This window comes from Nilaparvata lugens, chromosome 3, assembly GCF_014356525.2.
Source record: "Nilaparvata lugens isolate BPH chromosome 3, ASM1435652v1, whole genome shotgun sequence".
In the NCBI taxonomy this organism is placed as follows: Eukaryota; Metazoa; Arthropoda; class Insecta; order Hemiptera; family Delphacidae; genus Nilaparvata; species Nilaparvata lugens.
This window is the reverse complement of record NC_052506.1, coordinates 51913117-51940084: the sequence shown is the minus strand read 5'-3', so window position 1 is coordinate 51940084 and position 26968 is coordinate 51913117. Positions and strand designations below refer to the sequence as shown.

The following is a 26968-nucleotide window of genomic DNA, read 5'->3' as shown; positions in this document are numbered from 1 at the left end:
CACACACATTCGGTCTAATTAGGTTCGGGTCGTTCCCGAAAACGAATGAGAATTTTTATACATATCAGGTTTTAATTTATATGGTTCTAATTCGGTATTTTCTTCTCAGACACAGCTGTGTTTGGTTTTTACACTATTCATGCTGGTATTAAAATATAACAGCTGGTGTTCAAATAGTAAGATGTGATTTCTTGAACTACAAAATTTTCAAGTTAATCCTTGCCTGATAATTTTGGAAGCTTCTAGAACTTCTTGATCTGACAGATTCTTCTCAAGTTCGTCACAACCATCATCATCTTAGTCAGTTCAAAGAATTGGAATATGTGACAAAAGCAAGATATAGAAAGTCCAGTTGTTCACTTGCCTGGTCTACAAATGACAAGTTCTTGGAATCCAATTTAGAGTAACTTGCATTCAATTTCCGAAATGTCTTTCAACCTCTATTGACTGTCCACCACCCATCTTCTTCCTACCTGAATTGCCATTATTTTTAGTCTATTGACCTTTCTGCTGAAACTAAACAATTCCTTGAAAATGATCGTCTGCTTCCTATACACACTACATTTTGTATGTTGAAGTCAAGAGAAAACTTTGTTGTTGAGAGGTCCGAAATTCGTTAAATAGAGGTAAATAAGCAGCCAAAACTCCAAAATGTGATGAGACCAGGTACCTAATATTTTTTTATCTATATAGCCTACATGTTATTGTAATATAAATAAAATGCAATTTCTCAGAGATTTCTTCAATTTCTTTTGTGGAGGGTAAATTCTCATAATTTCAAAAAACTCTCCTGAGCTCGAATAATTTTATTCTATTCAGACAATACCATCCAAATTGAGAATTCTTTCGGCTCTCAATCCAACTTGAAATGTAGACAATTTTACCTCTCACAAGTTCAATTATTGTTTTATACATTATATCAATCGTCAACGGCATTAATCAGCTTTAGAATCCAAGCCAGTTTTAATAATAATTTCTTATTGATTACTGAATAATAATTATTACTGAGAGTTCACTTGAAATGTTAACATGGGAGAAATTTCGTCAATTCTATGTATTTCAGAACAAACTTCTCAATTTGAACATAGAGCCTACTGATCCGAATAAAAATGAGATTGCATATAATTATACTCTAGAAATGATCTCTTACTTTAATAGACAACTCCTGATAGGTACATCACACTACTATTAGATCAAGTTCTACAATTATAATAGAGTGAAGTTTCCTTGTTCCTGAAGAATTATTGAACTCTCTTTTTTATTAGTTTAATCACAATTGAATGTTCATAATTTTACATAGTATGATCTATCAATACTAAGGGTTCCTCTTTTGTCAATTCTCCCCTATGTTTTCTTCTCATTCATAATTATTATCTATTTCAACTGAATACTCTCAGTAATACAACTTAATTATAATCAAGTGAAACATCTGAAACTGTGGAAACTCCATGATCATTCCTTACAGCTTATACAACAATATTGTGTCAGTGTTATCATAATTTAAAAACATTTATATTGGAATGTACAGTGAACAATATCAAAAGTGAACTTAGCTAAATCCCGAGCTCGGAAACCGGCCCCTAAATAGAGAATTCTTTCACATTTAAAGATTCCAATCTGACTTGAAATGTAGACGATACTACCTCTCACAAGTTCAATTATTGTTTCATACATTGTATCAAACTTCAACTACATTAATCAGCTTTAGAATTCAAGCAAGTTTTAAATAATTCTTATCGATTACAGAATAATAATATTATTGAGAGTTCACTTAAAATGTTAACATGGAATAAATTTCGCCAATTCTATGAATTTCAAAACAAACTTTTCAATTTGAACATAGCCTACAACTAATCCGAATAAAAAGGGAGATTGCATATAGTATATACTCAAGAAATGATCCCTTACTATAATAGACAACTCCTGATATATATCATACTCTTATTATATCAAGTTCGGCAATTATATTATAATACAGTGTGAAGTTTTCTTGTTCCTCGAGAATTATTGAAGAGTCTCGTTTTTATTATTTTGATTAGAATTGAATGTTAATTAATCAATTTACATAGAATGAACTCATAATACAAAGCATTCCACTTCTGTCAACTCTTCCCTATGTTTTCCCTTTTGAACATAATTATTATTTATTTTAAGTGAATACTTTCAGTAATATAACTTTATTACAGTCAAGTGAAAAATCTGAAACTGTGGAAATCCCATACTCATTCCTCACAGCTTATTAGCCCAGTCAATGAAGGTCCAAAAAAGCAGTTTCGATCCGAAAATTAAATAAAAGCTGAATTTCCCACCATCGATAGAACCCTCCCAGAGGGTCATTCTCCCAAAAGTCCCAAGAAATCCCCTTGGAGCTTTCTGCCCCAACCCCCTAAAACATGAAAAATGCAGGTAAACATGGGAAATCAATTATCTCAGTAACCATTGATTAGAAACAGTTCTATTATATGCCATTCGATTCGTTAAATTATGGAATACAATATTGGTTATATTCATTTTTCCAATGAAATTGACAGTTCTCTTGATAAAATAATATATATGTAAAAATTTTGGGGGTTTGCGATTTGATTTTTTTGTTTTCTTCAATTAACTTTGAAACAAGTAGTTTTAAAGGAAAATGAGCCAAATAATTAATGTGGCCACTGTCATTGCAAATCCATTGATGTATATTGTTATGTATTTGCGATTCGATTTGACGCTGTGGAAGGGGAAACAATCGACGCGGAACGGCGCGGCTGACTCTCTTAGCCATAGTAAACAGCAACCTGGAAATCAATTATCTCTGTAACCATTATTCGGAAAAAAATCTATCATATGTCATTCGATTCGTTAAATTATGGACTAAAATATTAGTTGTATTCATTTCCTCAATAAATCAAACAGTTTCCTTGATAAAATAATATATATGTAAAAATTTAGGGGTTTTTCGATTTGATTTTTGTTTTCTCCGATTAACTTCGAAGCAAATAATCTAAAGAAAATTAGACAAATAATTGATGTAGCCACATTCATTGCGAATCCATTGATGTATATTGTTATTTATTTGCGATTCGATTTGACGCTGTGGAAGGGGAAACAGTCGACGCGGTACGGCGTGGCTGACACTCTTCACCATAGTAAACAGTAAAAAACAGTAGTAGGCCTACTGCTTTCTAAGTTGCATCTTATTCACACTATGGCGCTCGAAACAATCAATTTTGTCTATTGTTTTGACATGCGATGAAACTAATTTTTCACATTTTAATTCTCTAAATTCTCAAAAATCATTTTGTTGTTATATATGTGCTAAATCATGCATTCTATGACAGACAAAGATATTGTTTGCAACCGATAAAATATTCATACTATTACATAATATAATACATATTTAAAATATGTGTGTATGATCATAATTCTATGCTAAAATTTATTATAAGTTATGAATGTCAAAAACTGAGATAAATCATAGATTACAATAGTGTTAACAGTGGCAATTTCCTAAAAAATCATAGCATGCAGTGTTTGCTGTTCTACAGTTAATATTCTCCAAGCCAGGTTGATAATATACCTTCAGTTGAGCCAAATATATATGACGGCTGAGGCATAAAAAAATTTAAACATTGGGCTTGTTGAGTTGAAACTTTCTATGATTCTCTCTGTAAAGTAGCTTATCTTCCGTTCTTACTAGCTGATATATCTACATTATTTAGACAGTCCAATATGAAAATTCAGTAGATTCTAAAGATGAAAGCCATGAAAACATTCAAATAAAGGAAGAGTAAGCATGCATAAAAGGTAGAAAAATCATGAAAGTGTTTCACATTTAACCACAAAGTACCCTACCGTATTATATTAATTGAAAGATGATTCATCATCTTCTATTATTTTTGTTGACATATCGATTTTTCACCTCCACTCACATCTTGTCATTCATTACACAAGGTTGGCAGAAGCTTTTCTTTATGTCGATTAATGTTGATTGAAATTGATTTTGATTAGGGCACCAAAAGAATAGATCATTTTCTATTTGAAGCATTCAAATTAATTCTATTGAACATGATTTGTTATGACTTAGCATTCACAGATTAAGTTGGGTGAAGCTATTCGAAAAATGTACCTGATTATCAATTTCATGGTTTTTATACCATTCTAGTTCATTGTGATCATTGAAGGGTTGAAGTGATGAGTTAGTTCAAGTGAATTCTAGTACACAAGTATATTGTGCTTATAATGGGCTCTTCTTTATTTTCTATCGATGTTTTGCTCCAGTAGAGAAAATTTAAAATGCTGGTTTTACATTTTATAAGCTTCAAAAATAATATAAATTAACGATAATATAAATTTGATAAGTCCAGTATTAAATTAATCGATGTTGATTTTCATTGTATCGCTTTGTATCAATGTTTCTTGCACTGTTTGCAATTCATCACTCTTCTCTCAAGAATTAGTTTTTTTATAAATTTCATGATCTGAAAATTGAAATTAAAATGCTATTTGGATGACGTTCACATTCCACTGTTTTTTTTACAATAATTGTTACGTTGAAGAGTGAGGCAATTCAATCCATTTGGAAGTAAAAGGAAATCACAGTGCGATTTGAACAGTGGATAGTAACTTTGAAATTCAGTTGTTCAATTCATTTCGGCTTGATACTATCATTTGTAATTATAGTTGATCAGAAATATGCATTGTATATAATGTTTATATTTCAGTTTTTTTAATCTTCTATCACAGTCTCGCTTTCATTCATAAACATGATAATCCTAAATACGTTGATTACCTTAAAAATGTAGCTTATCTTACGACGAACAATGTACAATACAAACAATTTTCATTAAATTACTATTATGATGATCATTGGAATTTCTGCCTGTGATTGAGAAAAAGTCATTTTATGAGCCTTGAAATTCATACCTAGAAAAAGTTGCATTATTACTAGAAATTTTGTTATTTTTACTATTTATTAAGGTACAGTAAATTGATTTTTGTGATTATAGAGATCAACTACTTTATTCTGAATCAGGATAAGGATAAATAGGGAAATTGTGAGATGGGGATAACATCCATAGTTACATAGCATCAATTTGAAAGCTCTGATAATAATGATTTGAACGGAACTGCGATTCAGGCTTGGTATTGCCTCTTCATGTTCCGTGAGAATAGACATCTTCAGAGTAATTCGTTCTCACTATATGTGATAATATTGGTAATATTTGGTAACATTTATTAATATTTTAACCGAATGTGCAACAAATTAATCTACTTTCAGCTTGAAAATTTTCAACTTATCAGGAGTACAGCAGTGTTATCATATAGTATGTCAGGTAGGCCCACCCTTTTATTTTTTTTTGTTCACGAGATCCGATGATATTCATTCCATTATCAAGTGTTTAAATCATAAAGAGTGATGAAACAAGATAAAACACAAGAAAAGCTATGAAAAGAAATTTTGAATCTTCATTTTTCACAAAATAAGGATAAGATGAAGGAGTTGGACACAAAATATACCATGAAACTTCGTTGAAAAACATCAATATCTGAAACTAGAGTTATCAAATTGTGTTACCTCTGACTCGTATGGAGAAGGCACACTTCAAATTAATATAATAAATTCTATGAGCAAACAACGAAATCCTGATTTTTATCATAAGCATGATTAAATCAAGAAAATTGTAATATTTTTTTAGAGTATTGAAAAGTGGAAATCTATATACAGCGCATGTTAAAACAATAGACAGAATTAATTGTTTCGAGGCCGTAGTGTAAATGAGATGCAATGTAGACAGCAGTATTATTCTGTTTACTATGGTGAAGGGAGTCAGCCGCGTCGGCTGTTTCCCCTTCCATAGCGTCAACTTAAATCACAAATACATAACAATATACATCAATGGATTCACAATGAATGTGGCTACAATAATTATTCGTCACATTGTTCTTTAAAATTACTTGCTTCGAAGTTAATCGGAGAAAACAAAAAATCAAATCGAAAAACCCCTATATTTTTACATTATATTATTTTATCAAGGAAACTGTTCGATTTATTGAGGGAATGAATCCGACTAATATTGTAGTCCCTGATTTAACGAATCGAATGACATATGATAGATTTTTTCCCGATTAATGGTTACAGAGATAATTGATTTCCAGTTTGCTGTTTACTATGGCTAAGAGAGTCAGCCGCGCCGTTCCGCGTCGACTGTTTCCCCTTCCACGGCGTCAAATCGAATCGCAAATACATAGCAATATACATCAATGGATTTGCAATGAGAGTAGCTACATTAATTATTCGGCTCATTTCTCTTTAAAACTACTTGCTTTGAAGTTAATCGAAGAAAACAAAAGAATCAAATCGCAAACCCCTTAAATTTTTACATATATATTATTTTATCAAGAATACTGTTGATTTTATTAAAAAAATGAATAAAACTAGTATTGTAGTCCATAATGTAACGAATCGAATGGCATATGATAGAACTGTTTTCAATCAATGGGTACAGAGATAATTGATTTTCCGTGATTACCTGCATTTTTCAACTTTGAGGGGGGCTAGGGGAGAAAGCTCCAAGGGGATTTCTTGGGACTTTCGGGAGAATGACCCTCTGGGAGGGTTCTATCGATGGTAGAAGATTCAGCTTTTATTTAATTTTCGGATCGAAAAAACCTTTATTGACTGGGCTATATATGCAATAACAATATTATTGTGTCAGTGTTTCAATAATTTAAAAACTCTTTTATTGAAATAAACAGTGAACCATATCAAAAGTCTCTCTAGAATTCTGAGCACAATCTAAAATAGCCATGTTGCTTCAGATTGTAGAGAGTTCTAGCTTCCCTCCCTTAGTTTTGCTGGAAACATCAAGGGAGAGGTACAAGGTTTTTGAATCATTGTTATGTTTTTGAATAGGGCTTGTTATTGATATCCTGTCTGTGTCTGTTAAACACGTGGTGTGGAGAGTGTAGAGAATCCATATCGATCTCGCAGTAGAATTTATCACTGAATGTATTCATTGACTTGACTATAGACAGTGTTGCCAATTTTTAGTGACTTCCTTTGAAAGAAAAAACCTGTAGACTTCCACTTTCAAAACATAATAGATGAATATGTGAAGATAAAAATACCGGTTATGTACCCCATTTAGTAGGATATTATCTCGAAAGGCATACTCAGATCACCTCATTTCGTAAACTACATACTCATGGAGCATACACACTTCAGAGTCCCGTTTAGTAGGTCCAACCGGAAAGAGTGTATAATGAATGTGTGTATGACGAATGTGACGCGGATCTGGTGGATTTTTCTGAAAGCGAAAGTATGTGAACTCTAGATTTGAAACGGGGTGATTTTGGAAAAAACTGTTTAAAATAGTAATTCGGATTCAGAACAGTCCTAGAAGTCGTTTTGAGTGGATGCACACTGAGGTACAAAACGGGCGCACCCCGTTTGGTAACCGCTCGCCGTTTCGTGTTGTGCTTGAGCACAATTCACCCCGTATGACCCCTCTTACTAACACACACACACACACACAGATCAACACCCAAAAATCATGTTTTTGGACTCAGGGGACCTTGAAACGTATAGAAAACATAAAATTAGGGTACCTTAGATTTTTTTGGAAAGCAAAACTTTCCTTACCTATAGTAATAGGGCAAGGAAAGGAAAGTAAAAACTACCCGACAATATTTAAATCTTCCGCTTGTTAGATTTTGCGGCAACCACTACCAACATAAAAATTTGTATACTTAAGGATATTCTACAATGATTGAAATATATATAGAAAACTCTTAAAACAATAAGTTTATTCAATAATATACCAACTTATATTATCAAATTCCGATGAAATCACTTTTGTTTTATTGCTATTATGAATTATGATCTAGAAACTCTTGCTTTGCTTCGGCTCCGTCAACATAAACTGGGAATGGAAAACTGTAGGCCGTGAAATTCCTTGGTGTGATTGGAAATTAAAGTAGAATTTTTATTAAGTTAATTCATATCTCTGAAAATATAGATTTTTAGAATAAAAGAGCTTTTTATAAAAATTAGATGCAACCTCCAATTGTTTTCCAATGATAGAAGTAGAACACGCTTGATGATGAAGCAGGTGAAAAGTGATTACTAGTAAATCTCCGACTTCGCCATATTGGATTATGGATGTGAACATTTTAGTTCCTACTTCCTAGACTTTAGGCTATGTGGAATTTAGTAAGGATTCTGTGCAATTTTTACGTTTTTGATGTGGAATTGATTATACACTAGGTAAGTTTTTTAATATTAACTTATACTCATTTCTGTAACCTCTTTGATCTTTTTCATAAAGTATAACTTTATATAATTTTCCCGTAATCTTTGGTAACGTAGCTTATACCAATCGGTCCTGTTTCTCTGTAATCAATACCGATACAAAATAAGCTATATTACAGCTTATTATGGACATAATTACTTAAGTTCTCTTCAACTCTCTATCAATTATTAAGTAGTTTTATATTTCTACACTTTTACAAGTAGTAATATTGGGTTCGGGATCAAACCTCAACCGTTTCTTAAGCATTTCAACTCAAGTTACAAAAAATTAATTTAATTTTTTAACTTAATTAAACTCTGATAGGTACGGTACTAAAGCTTACACATTTTGCAGTGCAGAGTTGCGGAATTGAGTTGTCAAATTTCTGTCATTCAATTCAATTTTTCTTCCGACTGACCAAACATTACCGGAAAGACATTATTAGATTAATACCTTGGGTATCATAAACTTGACAACTGTCTAGGCTAGTCAGTGTCAGAAGTAGTACATTCATTCTCTATTAACTTTTCCATCGTTGTTGTGTTATATATAACTAAGTTATAATTTGAGTCAAGTCTAGATAATTCAGCCTAACGTTTTTCCAGACATGCTGTATTTCAATAACATTGATCTTGTTTAAGATAAATTTAGCTGATTATCTTTTGTAAAATTAATTTATTCTAAAATATTTCCATGCTGTAAGATTTCTTAACTTAATGTTATTGTTAATTCTGAGTATTATTATTGTATAGCCTACTGCTGATGCTGAACAAAATTAATGAGCCTACACAATTTTTACTGAGTTGTTGCCATAATGAAAGTTTAATGAGATTAGATCTAAGAATATATTTGCGATATTAAACTAATGAAATGTTTCCTAGTTGTAGAGAAATTCTTGAACAACTTTTCTAAACCGAGCTGAATCACTGCCTCCGTAAACGGAGGTAGTGGCTGGATACAACACAACTGGATGATCAAATAATATTATTATGAGAATGATTAGTAATGTTTCCAATTAGAAGTTTTTAAAATGTTTGTCCTCTTAGTACTACTTAGGTACCTTAAATACTTTTTGTCGAACATTTGTCATGTATGTGTGTACCCAGCTTTAAAGTAGGTTTTAAACTATTATAACATTTTAAGCTATTGGACTTACTGTGGACTCAGTTTGTAATATTTCATTCCATAAGATAAGTTTTCGAAGTAAACATGTTACTTCTATAATTGTCCATGCAATCTGAAAATAAGATATAAAGGCAAGCATTAATTTCTATATTATTGTCCTTTTAATAAAAATGTATTTTGTGGATTTTTTCAGTTAACCAATGTCAACCGATCCTAATAATCTGGTACCTCCAGGAACGCTTTCCACCTCCTATATACCAACAACTGCTTCTTCAGGAAAGTGAGTTATATTCATTAATTTTTATTTATTATACACGTATTTTTGCTTAGTGGTTGCTTATTTATCGTAACACCTAGATTATTCTCTTATATGACTGCACTTCATTCTGCAAACTTTATTATTTATTAGGATAATATTAAATTATTGTGTGCAGTTGTTCCGGTACAAACCAGACAGCAGGAGTTGAAAAATGAAAATAAAGAATTATCGTGCTTTTACGAATTATTAATCAATGATAATTTCATGTTTGCAGTGTTGGTTACATGGTGATGTCCTACCCAGGGAGGCCTCCTATGGTCCCTGGAATCCCTATGCCTCCTGGCATGGGGATGCCATACATGCAGATTGGAGGTAGGTCACTTCAGACTGACTAAAACTTCAACATCAAATGAATATTAGGCTACTGTGGCTTAAACTGATTGTTATACTCCATTTGGGTGACTGTGTTATTTTTTGTTCATTCGAAGCTCTCATAGAAGGTAATATTTTTGTATGCTACGCTATATTTACGTTACGCTTCTTATATTACGTTATGTAATATAACGTTATTTTACGCTATTGTTTTACTCGGAAAGCCATTCTGTATATTATCTCAGAAAAATGAGATGAACTTGGGAAAGAATAAACAAAATAATATTTTGAATTTAATATTTGTCGAAAAGTTTGCGTCGAAAAAATCGTGTAGATAGAACTAGCCTAAATATTGAAAAATGTAATATTAAATAGTATTTTACTGTCATTAGAATTGTAAAGCAATAGAGAACATCATAATAATTCACAATAAGTAACAAGAATTTATTAACACCAAGTAAATAGAATATTAGTTGAAAAAACTCATTTTTTGATGATGAGCCTACTATATGACACGTGATGTCACAGTTCATAATTTAAAATTTTGGAAGAATCTACTGACGTTTGAAACTGATTTTTCACATATTTACAGGTCCTGGTCCAATGATGCCTGTGATGCCTATTGCACATCCACACGTAAGCTATTTAGCATAGTAAAACCAATTCTTCATCTTATCAATTCAACCCTTCTAAATATAATTGTTGTTGGCAACTATTTATCAATTTCTCTATAGTTTTCTCCTGCCGATTGAAACAGTACTTGGAGGGTTTACTAAAAAAGCCACTTTAAAGGCCCTACTAAAGGGTTCACTAAAAGAATTGCACATCTCAAACATAGTCGGCGGTAGAAAAATATCGGCTTTTTCACTCTGACATCACACATATTCCTCACTTGACAGTCGTTTTGAAGAAAATGTAGTAGCCTACTCTACACTCGATACCACTAAATTCTGAAGCCATCAATAGGCCGTTTCCATACACACAAGTTTTGCGCCGACTCGACGTCTAAAATGTCGTCTGACACCATTAAAGCCTACCACACTTACCGACAAAATATCTGTAATTTTATTCTTTTATTGATTCAATGACACACAGTCAATTTCATTTTTTTAAATAATTTGGTGGAGAATCAACAGGCTCAGCCCAAAACTGATCCTCCCCCGAATTTTCATTCATTACAATTTCAGCTCATAAACAGGGTTGCAACTAATATCGTTTCGAGGAGAGTAAAAATATTTAGAGTAGCCTATGATATTTATTTGTTTTCCTTAACAATTTCATTTGTTTCTTGCAACCTGTAACTTGCTACCGAAATACTCAATAGAACGCTACGTAACCTCAAACTGGCAAAATTATGTTCAAACCTCCTGATTATTGAGCGATGCTCTCATTGATATGCTTGCTCAATGATGTCGGTGATATCTCGATGATAAAATCAAGTCTGCCGACAATCGGCTGACACCGTCGGTGTGTGTAAAACTTGTTATATTTGACACCATTTAATTTCGACACCCAAGCCATATCTTGTCGGCGCCAAATCGGTGTTTAAGTGAACGGCCATGAAATTAAGTTCCCGTTATGGACATTTAGAGAAAGGTGTGATACTGATAAAAAATTTCCGTTAGGTATAATCATAGAAAATATAGGTTAAGATATGTTTTCTCTGTTTCTTATGCTACTTTTTCTGTATGATATAATGCAGCCGAATATTAACTGTTTGTACGTGTCTATAGACTTACTTGAAACTATCAACATTCCTTATTAGTCATTCATTACAACATGAAGGCTTCCCACTCAACCAATGCTGACAGTTTAGAGTGAATCACTACACAACACAAAACCCAAATGTAATCCGTGCAAACCGTAGTTTGCTGCATGGGGCTTTATTGCTTACGAGAATAGGAGCACACTGTTGCCGTTTTTATACTGATTCTATCAAAATGGCCAACGTTCTCTTTTTCGCTCTTTCACACAATATTAGTTTACTGGCTTTCTTGCTTCTGTGAAATGTGGCAGCACTTGAAAGCAATGATGCAATGTAAAGTTTGCATAGACTATAATCGATTTAAAACTTCTCAAATTCTATCTATTCTATTCTATTCAACTTCCTTCTTGGAGGGATATGCGGAGCGGCGGCAATGTTCCCATGCTAAAGCGAACAGCGTTCTATAGCTAATAATGGGTGTTCAACGGCTTATGATACGCATGTGTAGTTTCCTCTCAGAAAACAATGAGTCGACTGAGTCTGATCGACAACTTGGCAACTGCGCTTCTTTCTATGACTATTAATCACTGTAATTGGCTGATCCCCCTCCATTTCTCTGCTCCGCATACTCCTCAAAGTCAGAGGTTGTTTTTTTATTGTACTCTAATAGTGAGATGTTGGGTTGTAGATGATGACCGGACCTCCACTGTCGGCGACGATGCCGACCCCTGCGCCAACGATACGGCCGTACCGCCAACACCACCACCACGGCACCCGACCCAACAACCCGGGTCGCAACAGTAAGCAGCCGCAACATGTGCCATCGAACGCCCCCGCCCCCGCCGCTCCCCCGGCCGGCCCTGTCGTCACTGTCTTTGTCGGCAACATCACTGACAAGGCGCCCGACCAGATGATACGCCACATCCTCAACGCATGTGGCTTGGTCGTCTCATGGAAGCGTGTGCAAGGTAATAGGCCTACACTATCTTTCCATAATGAAAATATAGCATAAGAAGATTTCCCATGGTATAGGTTCTTTATGTTCCAAATTTCAAGCCGATTACTCTCGACTACTGTCTATTGTTACTGTTTTGAACGGGTGAGGTTGTGAGAACGATACAGTATGAGAGAGACTATCAGCATGACATAGTTCCACGAAAAAGAACTACGTGGAATATCGGCTAGAGTTAACAGTGGAATTTGGAACATATACCCCCTATACTATGGAATATCTTCTTATGCTATCATTTCTCCATAATATGGAGAAACAATCTTTTCTCAAAGAATAGGTAACCTATTTTCTGGATGTATTTCAAGTTCAAATCTTCCCGCTCTAGTTTATTTTAACTGCCGATATTTCTGTGAATGCTTCCATAAGAACCAGAGCTGCTCTTTTTTCCTGCGCGACTGGGTAGACTTCAACCTGAAATAATAGAGCCGTTCAATAATAGATGATAATGGAAATACTCATCTGGGTACTCAAAAGATATTGACTTGTTAATACTATTTGTTTAATTTTCAATCAATTATTATTTATCGTGATTGGTGTCAATAGATTCTAAATATGAATTGTAATTCCGAATCTTCATTTTTTGCAGCTTTTGGCTTTTGTGAGTACGGAAGTCCTGATGCTGGTTTGAGAGCTATCAGAATTCTACATGAAATGGAAATCCGAGGGAAAAAACTTGTAGTTAAAGTAGACCCAAAAACTAAAACGGTGCTTGATGAATATAAAAGTGAGTAAAACATTATCATTTTTATTATATAAAAAAATTAGTAACACTATTATTTAAAGTACCTAGTACAATAAATTTTTTAATAAATATAGCCTAGTGTATTAGTAGTATTGGATGGGTTAATCTAAATGAATAATATTATCAATTGAATTAGTATAATTCCCATGTTCTGGGTCAAGCTCTCTAGGGCAAGATCACATTGGATGCGTATATGTGCAAGATGCGCAGATGAGAAACAACATCTGGAAAGAGCAATAGGAACACACACTGAAAGCGTGAACTTGCTGTATGCTACAGACAAGTCACAACATGTTTCAATGGCTAGATTTTGTTTTTCGGCTCATGTATGATCGATCTGATGTGCACATGAACGCATTCAATGTAATCTCACTCTTATTTCCAAATTCCATGAAATGTTATCTATTTTATTATTTCATTTTTATCATTAAAAATCCGATGTGAATGTTGTTGACAGTTGAAAAACGTAAGAAGCTGAAAGGCGATGCGTGCGCTCCGATTGAGACTGACGGCGAGATCGACGCTGACGAATACATGGATGAAGAAATGAAGAATGCTGATAAGATGGCACAGGAGCGCATCGAAGTCATATTTCAGGACTACGAAAATGAAATGAAAAGCTACAACTCGAAGGGCGAGCGTAAAACTGGTTCGTTGTCATTCAGTCATGAAGTTTCACTTGATTTTTTTCCATATTTCGAGTCTAATAAAGTTTTCCATACCATCTAGTCCTCTGCTTCTTTTCAAATTCAACAAATACTATAGTTTTCTCCACTGTAAAAAATGTTGTTCTACTTTAAAGTGAGTGATCGAAGAATCCTTGGTCTCTTTCATGGATTGTTTTTTAGAGATTACACTTTTTAGAACTTAGGTTTATGTAGTTGGATTTATTCTTAAATGGGTACAATTATTATCATCTAATTTAAAATAACGGATTGTGCCTGAATGGATCACCCAAATACCAACAAGCTTGAAAAAATTTCGAAAATGATCAGAGAATATTATATTCTATTCTGTTCGAAGGTTCTATCTTGTGAATGTATCTTTAGTATTTATTGAAAGATATTAATTTTACTGTATGATTGTCGATGCACTAGTTAATTACTGCAGAATGTGTGTAATAAAAAATGATATTATTGTGAGAATTAAATGGCAATCATTTGACAGTCGAAAATTCGAGCTCAAACTGTAAAAATCATGATGAAAATAACTCAACAGACAAATAAAATGTTGGATTTGTTTGAAGGCTAGATTTCTGAAGTAGAAGCTAGTCAACGTGAATTTAATTCATCATTCTAATTCTGATTGAAATATGGTTCAGTGGAATACAATTAATTCTTATGGTTGAATGAGCGACAATTGGTATGCATTGTTCGTGATGATAGACCTGTTTATTAATCGTTTTAGTCGATAAAAGTTTATTGATTAGTAATTATTAGAAAAATATTCGAGATTATGAACCAAACCTCGATGCAAAGATTTCAATGCCGCTGATCATCTTTTATTTTCCATATATTTTATTTTGGATAAAAGTTATGACAATAATTATTGATTCTACGTCAGTTACAGTATTTATATTTATTATGTATAATACTTATAGTATTTAGAATAGTAAAGGGTGAGCATAAATTATTGAACACATTCCATAGGTGAATAAAAAACAATCAATAGTAGTAGCGCGCCTATTTTTGTGGCAAACATTTGTGTAGCTTCTATAATTTGTGATGACCATCATAGAAACACAGTTGGGGGTGACACAGTCGGATTAATGGTGTGGGGTGACAGAGCATCAGGAGAAAGCTATGTGTGTTCTGTGGTTTTACAAAAGCAGATAATCGGTTATTAGCGTTCAAAGACGTCTTCGTTTAGAGTATGGCCCTGAAAAATTAGTTGCATGCAAGAAAGTTATGTAATATTGATGAACTAAAACGAAGAATTGAAGCCGCAATTCAGGTCATCACTCCAGATCGACAATGTATGGCGTGGTAATTGAATATCGTATAGATTATTTTATGTGCAATAAAAATTGCTCACGTAGAAATTTTTCGAACTTGTTATGTTTTATAGATAAAACTTTTATTTCAATAAATCAATATCCATGAAGTACACATCGTTATTTTTTATTCACCTATGAAATGTGTTCAATAATTTATGCTCACTCTGTATAATAATGTAATAATCGATATAATAGTTATATCTATTTATTTGTCGGTGAATTTATGACTTCTTGCACTTGTTGCAGATGTGGAACGACGTATCCAGCGCTCGCAAAATAATCAGGCTGAGCATACCAAAGAACCAGATAGCAACTCGGTGAGCATTAAATTTTATTCCTTAATATTTGTAAGTAATTCACTTTGGCACTTCATTGTCTCAATAATCACAACGTCTTCATATTAGCTATAATGTTCTGTATATTAGCTATTTTTGAATGATTCTCCCGCATTCGAAGAACTTCTATTGGAAATAATGAAATACTTTTTTTCAAATGCGTTACAAACTGACAAGTTTATTATTATTCTATGATATTGCTTGGAATGTATAGCTTACATTGATAACCTGAATGTTGAAAATGATACTCAGTTCTTTGGATGTGAAAAACATTATTCTCGTAAAATTTCTGTCTATTCATACATTGAATAATATACAAAACATATGAATAGTAGGGAAATGGTCAACATGCTCAGCCCGAACTGTCCCTTTCCCAAATTTTTATAAATTTCCAAAATGCTTAAATATTCAAACATTTTAAAATAATGTTCTATGTAAAAATTATATAAAATTCATAAAGAATAAAGACTTGAAAGAAAATTGTTACTTTCTAGTTTATGGTGCTATTTTTTGTATTATCAATTTGTGAAAATGTCGCATTGAGATTAGTGTTATCTAACACTAATGGTGCTGATGATACTGATACTGATGCTTCTAATTGTTTGACTATCAATGAAAGTAAAGCAGAAAATATTCTATTCTCGCTCAGAAATAATTCAAGCAAGGAGCACGAGAAGTACCTGAAGCCGATTAAACTGTTGGGTTTTGTACTAGACAGTAAATTGAGTTGGAGTAGCCACATAGAGTATTTGTGTAAGAAACTGTCCAGAGTTATGTACCTACTAAGATAATTAAAATGTTGTGTCAGTAGGGAGGTACTAATACTGACTTACTATGGCTTATTTCATTCCCATCTCAATTAGGGGCTCCGTCTTTGGGGTAACTCAAGTGATATAAAGAAGGCATTTATTTGGCTGAAAAAGCCATAATTATCAACAATATTCATTATTTAACAAATTACCGACAACAATAAAAAATTTACCAAAAAAAAGTTCTTATCCACTTTAGCACAATGGCTTAAAACAGGCTTTTTATACAATATACGAGTACCTTAATCATAACGTAAGCATCTGACTATTTATAAAAATGTACATTGTATGGAACGTATGGTATGTATATTGTTTGTATATGTAATGCTATGTGTTATGGTAGGCCTTATGTTAGCTTCACATGACGTTTGTTTATAACATTTGTATTTTTCGATGACAATAATAAAGATTGATTAATTAACGTAATAAATTATTTCAAAATTTGATGTTTCTGTGTTTGCTGTTATTCTGGTTCTTAATAGACTTGTATACACTACTGCACATTCTGTTTAAAATATTGCTTAAGGTGTGATCACCTTGAATGCGTACATGTGCAAGTGCATGCTTGGTTATACACGTTGAATGGATGCGGTGGTGTGTTACATGTGATGACTAAGTGTGCATATGGAATGTGGAAAGAGCAACAGGAACACTCACACTCACACTGAAAGCTTGCTCATGCTAATTGTGTTCAGTGTGAGCAGCAACATGCAAGTCACAATGGCACTTTCCAATTTTTGTTTTTCGACTCATGCATGATATTGATTTGACGTTCACTTGCACATTATTCACATTCAATGTGATCACACCCTTAGCTTGACGTAAATAACAGAGTACTCATGAAAAGCATTATAATTTTGCAGGTAGTGGACTTGGACGATGCGAACATTGAAGAAGGAAAGCGGGATCTGATTACTAGAGAGATTGGCAAATTCCGAGAAATCATGAAGGTAGGCTAATACCTATTATCATTTTGATCGAGTTTAGTTGTCCAGACGAGTACATTACTTATGACGTACATGGAGCAGATCTTTCAAAATAAATTAAACAAGTGGAACATACATAAGAACTATTTTCCAAGTCTTTTTCTCTGCCATTTGCGAAATGTAATTTCAATTATTGAATTCCAATATTTCAAAATATCAATAATTTCATCGACAGAACCGAAATAGTAAATTTTTATGTGTTTCGCACTTACATTGGGCTTTTCAAAGGCAAATCAATCATCAATTTGATTGGTTGTCTTCCTTTTCTTATCTATTACACTTGATTCAATGCCAGCAACTGTCTCATCTTGTGCTTCATTTTTGTCTTGAATTAATTTCTTATTTACTAAAGGAATTTAATGAATATTATTAGAATGTTTTTTCCTTAGCTAATTTATAATTCTCTATCTTATCAATTAATTATTTTCATGCCAGAACTATTGATTTAATTTAAAAAATGGCCTATTTCAGTAATATTTGAATACTTTCAACTCTCCAAATAGCGAAACCGGCTTTCATTATACAGTAAAATAACTACTCACGTTCTCTTGAGGTCATAATATTTTTGTTAAATGCTTTTATGTACCCGATTTCGCCACGAGCTATTTATAACTATCGCATATTCCAAATTTGTTTTTTTTACATTTATTTCTCAGATTTTAATTCTAAGCTTGATAGATGATAATATTTATTCGACTATCAATGAGTTCCAGTAAATACTTATTCTCTCCCTCTCCAAGAAGAGACTTCTTAAAACATTTGCTGTCATTTGTTCAAAGCGAAATGTTTTTCATGTGCTTCTTTCGCAATGATCCTATGAAAGAGTGACTTGGATTAGTTGATAATTGGGGGCTAAGTTTGAGACGAGACAGTTGTTGGGCATTGGTGATAGGAGTGGTGTACAGTATGAATGTTGAATTTGTATGAGGGGTAAGTGTTGACCCTTGCTGACGTGGGCTGATATAGGCAGCGCGGCGGGGGGCGGAGGCGGTCGACGGCCGACAGCCAATGGCATTGCTTGCTCTTTCTCTGTCCAAAGTGTTGAGTCTGTGGTGAGTACCTGTGCACTTATTCTGCGGCGACGCGGGTCGGTCTGATTACACACACCTTCGGTCGTCAGGTTAGGTTTACCACTCATTGAGAGAGTAGGCTAGGTTAGTGGAGAGGAATAGAATGGAACATTGCTTTTAACCTCCTTTGAATTAGAAATACGTTTCATGATATAATTTATTGTTTCACAAGCAATTACGGCTTGATCTCAATATTGCCAGTCAATTAGTTCTAATACATAATATACCATCAATTGAATAGTTCCAACAGACTCCATAGAATCAGAGCGCATGTGCTATATTCTACACCCTTTAACACCCCCAGCCCCCAAAGACGCTTTCATTTCAAGCATATTCTCGTTTCTCGTGTTCTAACTATCTGTAGCAGATGCACTCTAAGGATTCGGGACATAGGATTAGATTCTAGCTGTGAAACCTATACATCCATGTATACCTTGACTCCACCATGAACAAACAATTGCATTTAGAGATTGGAAAGTTCTTCACACAAGAGTTGATTTGGCTGCCTACTAAACTTTGCTCATTATATTTTAGTTTCCGAGTGAAGTAATTAAAGAAGGTTTTTATTCTGGATCTATAACTTACTGATAATTCAGTTTTACTTGATAATTTGTAATTTTATCAAAGACAATTTAGTAACTTTTATTAAGTTATTCCCCTTTTATTTTTTGTCAATTTTTCATTTATTCCTTACATTAGGAAATATTATTAGATCTCGATGACCAGGTACCACTTCAACTTAGAAAACCTTCTGTAAGATTCACTTGAAATTGTCTGCATGGGTTAATGGGAATAATATTGATGTTACTTATGAGGAATGCTGACAGTTTGAAGTGAATCTCACTATAGTAGAATTCCACATGGAAATTATCTTATCGTAACGTGTCCGTTAACTTATTGCAACTTTCAGCCATATTAAACTTATATTTTTGCAAGTTATCTAGTTATATCAACTAAGGTGTTTGAAATCAATTGGACCGACCCGTTTCCATAGGTTAATATTTAATGGAAGAATACCAATTAACTGCATGCTTTTTATTCTATAGAACATGTCATACTCTAGTATACTCACATGCATGTCGATATCAATTTGTAACAAATTTTAAATAATATTCACCCATGTGATTTTCCGTTACAAATACAAAATTGTGTACTGTTCTGTTGATTGATGTTGTTTATATTTCTAGCTTGTATGAATAGAATAGCACTTTGTGTTTAATTTCATCAAGGCTGCTTCATTGTCCAATTGAATATTTGCTTTTGAAAAATAGACTATACAATTAATTTATGGTTACTCCCAATCCTAACACCAATCTCTTATACCTTCCCTTTTCCTTGTTCAAATACCTTTATGCCTTGCACTGTTTTTGCTTTATTAAATATCACTCGACTTTCAATTCGCCATTAATGTTAACTCTAATAAGTAATGTTTAGATCAAACGTAAATTAATTACTTGTTCATTATCTATTATATTAGACGGATAATGTATTATTTACATTTTAACATCGCCAGAGTTTACTTGGAAAATTTAAATGTGAATTAGACAATTTTGTAAATGTAGCTGACTTGTATAAGGTATTAATATCACAATTTATAAAAATTAATATTTCCACTACTATTTCTTCATCCATAATAGAAGTAATTTATTAATCTAACATGCCTTAATAGAGTTGAATAATAGTACTATTCGTTACTGGTGTTTTATTAACTGTAAAAAAATAAAATATGGCACCTAACTGTTTACATTAAACTTACCGTAGCCTATTTGTTTTAAATAGAGTAACTTGCAATAATTTTATATTGAACTTCCAGTAGCTTTATTCATAATACGCCATCTAAGAACATCTAACAACAGTGTTCACTTACAAATTTTTCACGCTGTAATCAATTAGCAGAGATCGTCAAGAGAAATGGATGTAGTTTATTTTGTTGGTTATGTTTGTTAAAATAGGGTTATAATATTCCAATGTCCTCTCTCTTCAAACCTCCAAATTTATACCTCTATGCCAGGCTCGATAGATATAAAAAATAAGCTTTTTAATGTCTGTAACTGATAATTCATCAGTCATAATTACTGATAATCATCAGTTCATTACTGAACATCATAATTATTAATTATTATTTTGGTAGAAGTGAAAGTTGATTGTTTAGATGGTGTTGGTGCTACTATATTATTAATGTTGCTTTGTCAATCTTATTGAAATTGGTACTACTCTACGTATAAAATTTTGTTTATAAAATTAGGTTTATAGCTCTCGTATCATGTTCTATAGTACAACATTGCTAATGGCTGTAACAAGAAATGTTTGGGAAGAATTATATTCTAATATATCTTGCAACTTTTTTAGTAATCGCCTATACGTTATGTATTGTCTTAATCATAATACTCTATACTCTAATAGGGAATCAATATTCTACCGATTCAATATTTTCATATGCGCTTGAAGATGGCACTGTCCAGCATATATAAAATATATAAATTATAATAATTTTTTTTGTACGTCACATATAAAAAACATGCTGTTTGAAAAGGATCTCCACTATCTAAAATAGTTCATTTTCACTTCCTGTCAGTAAATTGCATTGCATGTATTTGCTTTTTGGTAGTAATCTATCTTGAGAATTGAAAAGTTATTTATTAACTCAAAAAATGTACTGTGATGTGCTGATGCTGCAGTTATTATTTAGTTATATGATTATACGGCCCTAAATCAGCACTCCCAATTAGAGCCTATATAACCAACCCATCGTTACGCATGATGCTATCTTTATTGGACAATTGTAAACTACATGTTTTATAGAATAATGCTATTTTACAGTATTTTTGTCTTAAAAATACTTGAAAATTTTTACTTTTTTGAAAAATGTACCGTATATTCTAGTCTTGGAAATCATTATTGTTTTTTAGTTGAAATACTTGAATCCATTTAATACCTATTTATCTTATCGGACACAGTTTTTCTTTGTTGGAATAAACTTTTTCTCACTCCTAATGAGTTCTATAAATGTGTGATGAGTTATATATCTAGTGTCAGAATATTCAATACAATGTTGTAGTCTCTATCACTGATTTGTTTATAATTTTGACAATAATCACCTTTTTGACAATAATTATTAAAATGTAGGCTATTAACAAAAGTTAACCTTTGTCCCATGTTCTCAATATTGGTGAATAGTTTTGGCTGTTTTGCATGCACTTGGCTTGACTGTTATTAATAGTCTCAAAGAGATTTTTCAACATGACAGTTGTGATATACCATTCATATTGTCTTTACTGCCTACACCATATATCCACCTCGTATATTGAAAATTGATCCATATATTTGCTAATGAGAAAACATTGGATCTGTGAAACAACTTCTATCATATATATTCTATTTTCGATTCCTCTCCTCTATATTATGGTCAAGCCATGAATATTTCAATTAGAGCCTCTTATCAGCTTGAATATATTTTCATTCTAATCGTTAACAGTATTTTATTTGAAAACGATTATCCTTTCTTTCAACGATTCTATACGCATGTGGTTTACGGATATTCGAATTATATTAATACTGTATTGAAATCACTTACATTTGACGAATAATAGCAAATGCCAATTTGTGTACAAAATTATTGATCATTCTTCATGAAGGGTTTTGAAATATAATAGACAATGTATCTGCTATTAGGAAATGGATGCAGTTATTGTCAGATGGCTTGTTAAGTTTTTGAACAATATTCAAGTCCCAGGTAAGTCCCTTCAGTCACATCAGCTCATTAACTAATCTTATCTCAGCTTTGCTCGCAGTGTTGTTTTTGCACCAGCTTTGTATGTTTCTCGATTCCATGGCTTTATACTAATAATTAATACATCATTGTATTTAAGTTCCGAAGAATCAATCGTCTAATTATTGAGAATTAATAGATCTACCATTCAATTCAAATGAAAAAAACGTTATGTTTTATTACGTTGAATTATTATCTACATAGAGGTAAATCAGTAGTTATAATGGTGAACAGATCTAGAGGAAAATAATCCAAAATATTTAAAAAGAGCAATCAACCAATCCAACCAATCTATTAATTTGTTTGTATTAATACTTTGAAAGAAAAATGTACGTTGATTTTATGGATTATGGTTGAAAATATTGGTGAGTTCAAGTCATAGTAAGAAACGCGATGCTTTCATTCAAAGCATAGCTGCACCTAAATTGGTTTTAAACTCTCCCCATAATTCTTCATTCAGCATGAAAGCTCTGGAATGTGATTGAAATTAAAATTGCATTGTTGTTATTCTTGTCTCTGTAATTGTATATTATTAAATTAATTATTCATACCGCAAATTACAACTCAACTAATCTGCACGAAGTTATATGTTATCATTTATTACATCGATGAAATTAAAAGTCTTGAAATAAACTTGAGCTTCCTGTATGTAAGTTTGTATGTAATTCTCCTAATGTTTATTATTGATAGTATTAGAATATATAACTATAGATAGATAGCCAACAATCTTCCACCTCAAAGTTGATTAATAAACTGAAAAATTGGCTGCTTTGAAGCGTTTTCAGACACACTATTTTTCTTCAGTTGATCTTTCATCCTTTCCTATCTGCTAAACAAATATGAATTTTTAATTTTTCTAGCCATTCTCAAAGAGCATACAGACATTTTATAACATAGAGCAGTTGATAAAAACTTATATAATTTTCTTGATACCTTTCATACTGCATGATAATTGAGCATGTTGAATTAGTACTTGATAAATGGAAACGCTTTCTCATTAAATTGATGAAGCGGTTTCACATCAATCCAGGTACAGTAGATATAAATAAGCTGAATTCAATTCCTCCCACATATGCTCTTAAAACTTGTGTTTCTTGATATTTCAGAAGATGTGTGACCGGAAACTGATTTTTCTTTCAGGCTCTCCCATTGGTAAATCTTCTATTTTTTAAATAACCTAATTACTTATCCATGCACCTTGCATTTTCATCCATAAATGTTGACTTTATTCGTGCTTGTATGCTTATGGGCATAAGAGATGAGTGATCATTTAGTGTTACAATTTTTTGACTTGTGATTGTTTTATTTGATACTTGGTCTTTAGATTTGGTCCACTGTCGACAAGTTGTATTTGTGTCTAGATAATGACCGACCTTCAGGTTTCTTATGTAAGTATGGATACCTTATAATTCAGCCTCTATCTCCTAGCACTTATAATTGATTATCTTGTTGTTGATATTGTTCTAGGTCTTTAAACTATTTCAGCTATCTAGAGTTCCATCAATCAATATTAATTACTCCTTGTTGATCAAATTTGTATAAGCGATAGCTTTATTCAGAGATCTTAATCCATGAAAAGTTTGGATTATTTCTTGTTTTCCAAGTGTGTGAAGTTTCTGATTTCCAGCTTCATTAGCTTATTCTAATTTATCCTCTATCTTTCAAACTAAAACTTTTGGTTCCACATAGAATACTGTCAGTTTCTGCTTAGAATAATCCTCTTATTACCAAGATAAAACTATGAATGTGTTTCACTTAGCAACAATATTTTGAAAACTTAGATTTCCTGAAATTTGGTCAATTAAAGTTTTGAATTGGGACTTGAGATTATTGGGACCTGGTAAATAATCAAATTCAGCTAGATACATCTCTATCGTTTTATCAGTAATAGTATTTTTGTCGCGGATGATTTTGATCGCCCATGAGCTTTTTTTCTTGCTTGTGCGTGGGTAATGGGAAGTGCGAGGGTGATTCATTTATGAGATTTCTTCACTACATCTCACTGATGGAATAATATGAAGATCAATACAATTTCTAACTAGACATTAACTATTTTACTTTTCATGTGATTCAAATCTCAGTAGTTGAAATTTCAAGTAGAAAAAAAATTGGAGAAACAATCATCCTGACTTCTATTTCTGATATAGGAAAAAATCTTCACCATAGATGCTTCTGCAACCCTTCATATTGTGATTTAGTTAGTTTTCAATATCTATTGAATCATTTGAGATATGTATTGCTTGAATAGATTTATGATCATCAATGTTTCATGACACATTTTCAATGTCTGCAACTTGATGTAGCCTACATCATATAATGCAACATATTCAATCACCTTCCTATCGTACATCAACACTTCACTCATTTCAAACCTTCTCTTCACAGAACAACCTGAAAATTTAGTCAGAAAGTAATGATTACTTTATTGCTGGCACTGGAAACCTATTGATAGAGCTAATTTAGTTTGCAAAATGACTTGTTTAACAGTGATTCGGATAGCGTTTATTGATGATGCAGTACACCGTGCGAGTGGCTTATGGAAGATAGACAGGCAAGAGTGATGGCGCACCAGCTGTAAGTCACAATTTGAAAATAAATATCGCATTTGTGTTATTTTAAGCGGGTCAACCACATAACCCATTCTTTGACGAAATCCTACACGTTTTTGTCCTTGTTAAAAACTCAAATCATTGTCCTGTTGAATCAATTCTCAATTAAATATTTTGGATTCAACAATGTATCATCCTGTAGGCAATGATGTTGATAATCAGAATTAGTTCTCATCACCCTTAGAATGTCTCCCGGCATGTTATCGGAATCTGTGTCATCCAGTTATAAGGAATGGAGTTGTCCAGTTGGCAATGGTGTGATTCACGCCGTGTTTGTCTCTCTGTTTAGAAGCAGGAAGAAGAAAAAGAACAGGAACGGAAACGGAGGGAGGAAGTGCGGAGGGAGCGGCGGGAGGACTCGCCGGCTACCAACGGGCGTGACAGGGAGAGGGAGAGAGAGCGAGAAAGGGATCGTGAGAGGGACAGAGACAGAGAGAGGGAGAGGGTGCGGTCTCCGAGCAGTCGGAGTAGCGTTGGCAGTGTTTCGCCCGAGCGCCGGCATCACAAGACAAGGCACCGTTCACACTCCAGGTAAAGTAGCTCTGTGAACAGTAGACCTCATGCAGTTTTCTCTTCCGCAAGTATGTGGAGTCACCTGTTCACCGGCTTTTCCAGACATCAGTGTGTAATGCATGCAATAATGAATGAGCCACTTAGCTGATTGATTATGAATAATTCTTTAGTCTGATTAATTCTATTTTCAGAGTAATAGATTATATTTATATATCAGAGATGATAAATTATATATTTATAGTGATATCGGAATATGGAGGAATTCATTTCATCTTTATATTATCCTTAGAACGCAAAATTAAAAAAAAAACTTGTGTATACATCGACGCGCAGTTGAAAAAGGAATATTCCTGTCAATTCTCATAGAATTCTATCAATGCGTTTGGCCGTAAATGCGTTACATACATGCAGACGAAAGAAAATCCAAGTTGAAACATAGACCTCACTGCGTTCGGTCAAAAATCCATTCTTGACTCGTAACTTTCTTCATCAATTCATTCACAGCTGATAGTTAAGAATCAATTTAACACATATTCAACGTCATACCTGTCTTATAATAAATTGCTGCAAAAAATACTTGAGTAATATTTATTAAGTACCGTATATTATTAGTTGCTAATCAGTAGTATATCAACTCTACAGTAAACACTATTAACGTGGTAACGTGGTGGAGCGCTTTGGAACGTTGAGTGCTCACGAATTGAGTGTTGAAGATGGATATAACTATTTCTATTAGACTATGGTAGAAATAGGAAAATTTTGGGCATGAGGCTGTGGTGACTTTCCTTGAGTCTAGTAATTGAATACGATGAGCTGAATAAGTACTGGACCTACTACTCACGAGGTTGAGCGCTTTCTGACCATTAATATGCTCAAGATGTCCGTCTTTGGTAATCATTTACATAAAATTAGACTGCTATGTCGTTGAAGAAGTGTTGAAATTGATTCATTCACTAGCATCTGATAATGGTGAGTGAAATGTAGCACAGAGCTGCTATCCCAGTATTAAGACTATATTTATCATGATAATTTGAATAATTACTCAAAACTAATCATATTTGTTCAATTGGGAACCTAATCTGTTGAAGCTTCTTTTAATAACAAATTCCATTGAAAAAGGATTAATAAAAACGTTGATCCTAGAAATTCAGGTCAAAAGTAATCTATCTGTAAATTATGAAGGATTCATAAGAGAGACCAGAATTTATATGGAATCATTATTATTTACAGTTATCATTTTTTTACTTCCTTTCTTTTCTATTATAATGTGTGGAATAAATTTTGATGGAGTGTTGTCAAATGTTAAGAGTCTACAGATTCGTAAAACAAATGTTTTTATAAAATATTTACAAACTTTGGTTGTTTATAAACAAACAATAAGTTTGTTCTC

General features: G+C 32.9%; 1 protein-coding gene across 1 annotated transcript in view; it reads left to right on the top strand.

The window, feature by feature from the left end:
- The first annotated feature begins 7885 nt into the window (after positions 1 to 7885).
- LOC111047581 (RNA-binding protein 25) overlaps positions 7886 to 26968 on the top strand; it is a 30288-nt gene continuing 11205 nt past the window's right edge. Inside the window, exons 1-10 of the mRNA XM_022333369.2 lie at positions 7886 to 8251; positions 9595 to 9681; positions 9935 to 10032; positions 10625 to 10668; positions 12426 to 12705; positions 13336 to 13473; positions 13949 to 14140; positions 15734 to 15804; positions 17495 to 17581; positions 25355 to 25596. Of these exons, the coding sequence (XP_022189061.2) occupies positions 9602 to 9681; positions 9935 to 10032; positions 10625 to 10668; positions 12426 to 12705; positions 13336 to 13473; positions 13949 to 14140; positions 15734 to 15804; positions 17495 to 17581; positions 25355 to 25596 (1232 nt within the window). The 5' untranslated portion in view covers positions 7886 to 8251; positions 9595 to 9601. The remainder of the gene's footprint in view (positions 8252 to 9594; positions 9682 to 9934; positions 10033 to 10624; positions 10669 to 12425; positions 12706 to 13335; positions 13474 to 13948; positions 14141 to 15733; positions 15805 to 17494; positions 17582 to 25354; positions 25597 to 26968) is intronic.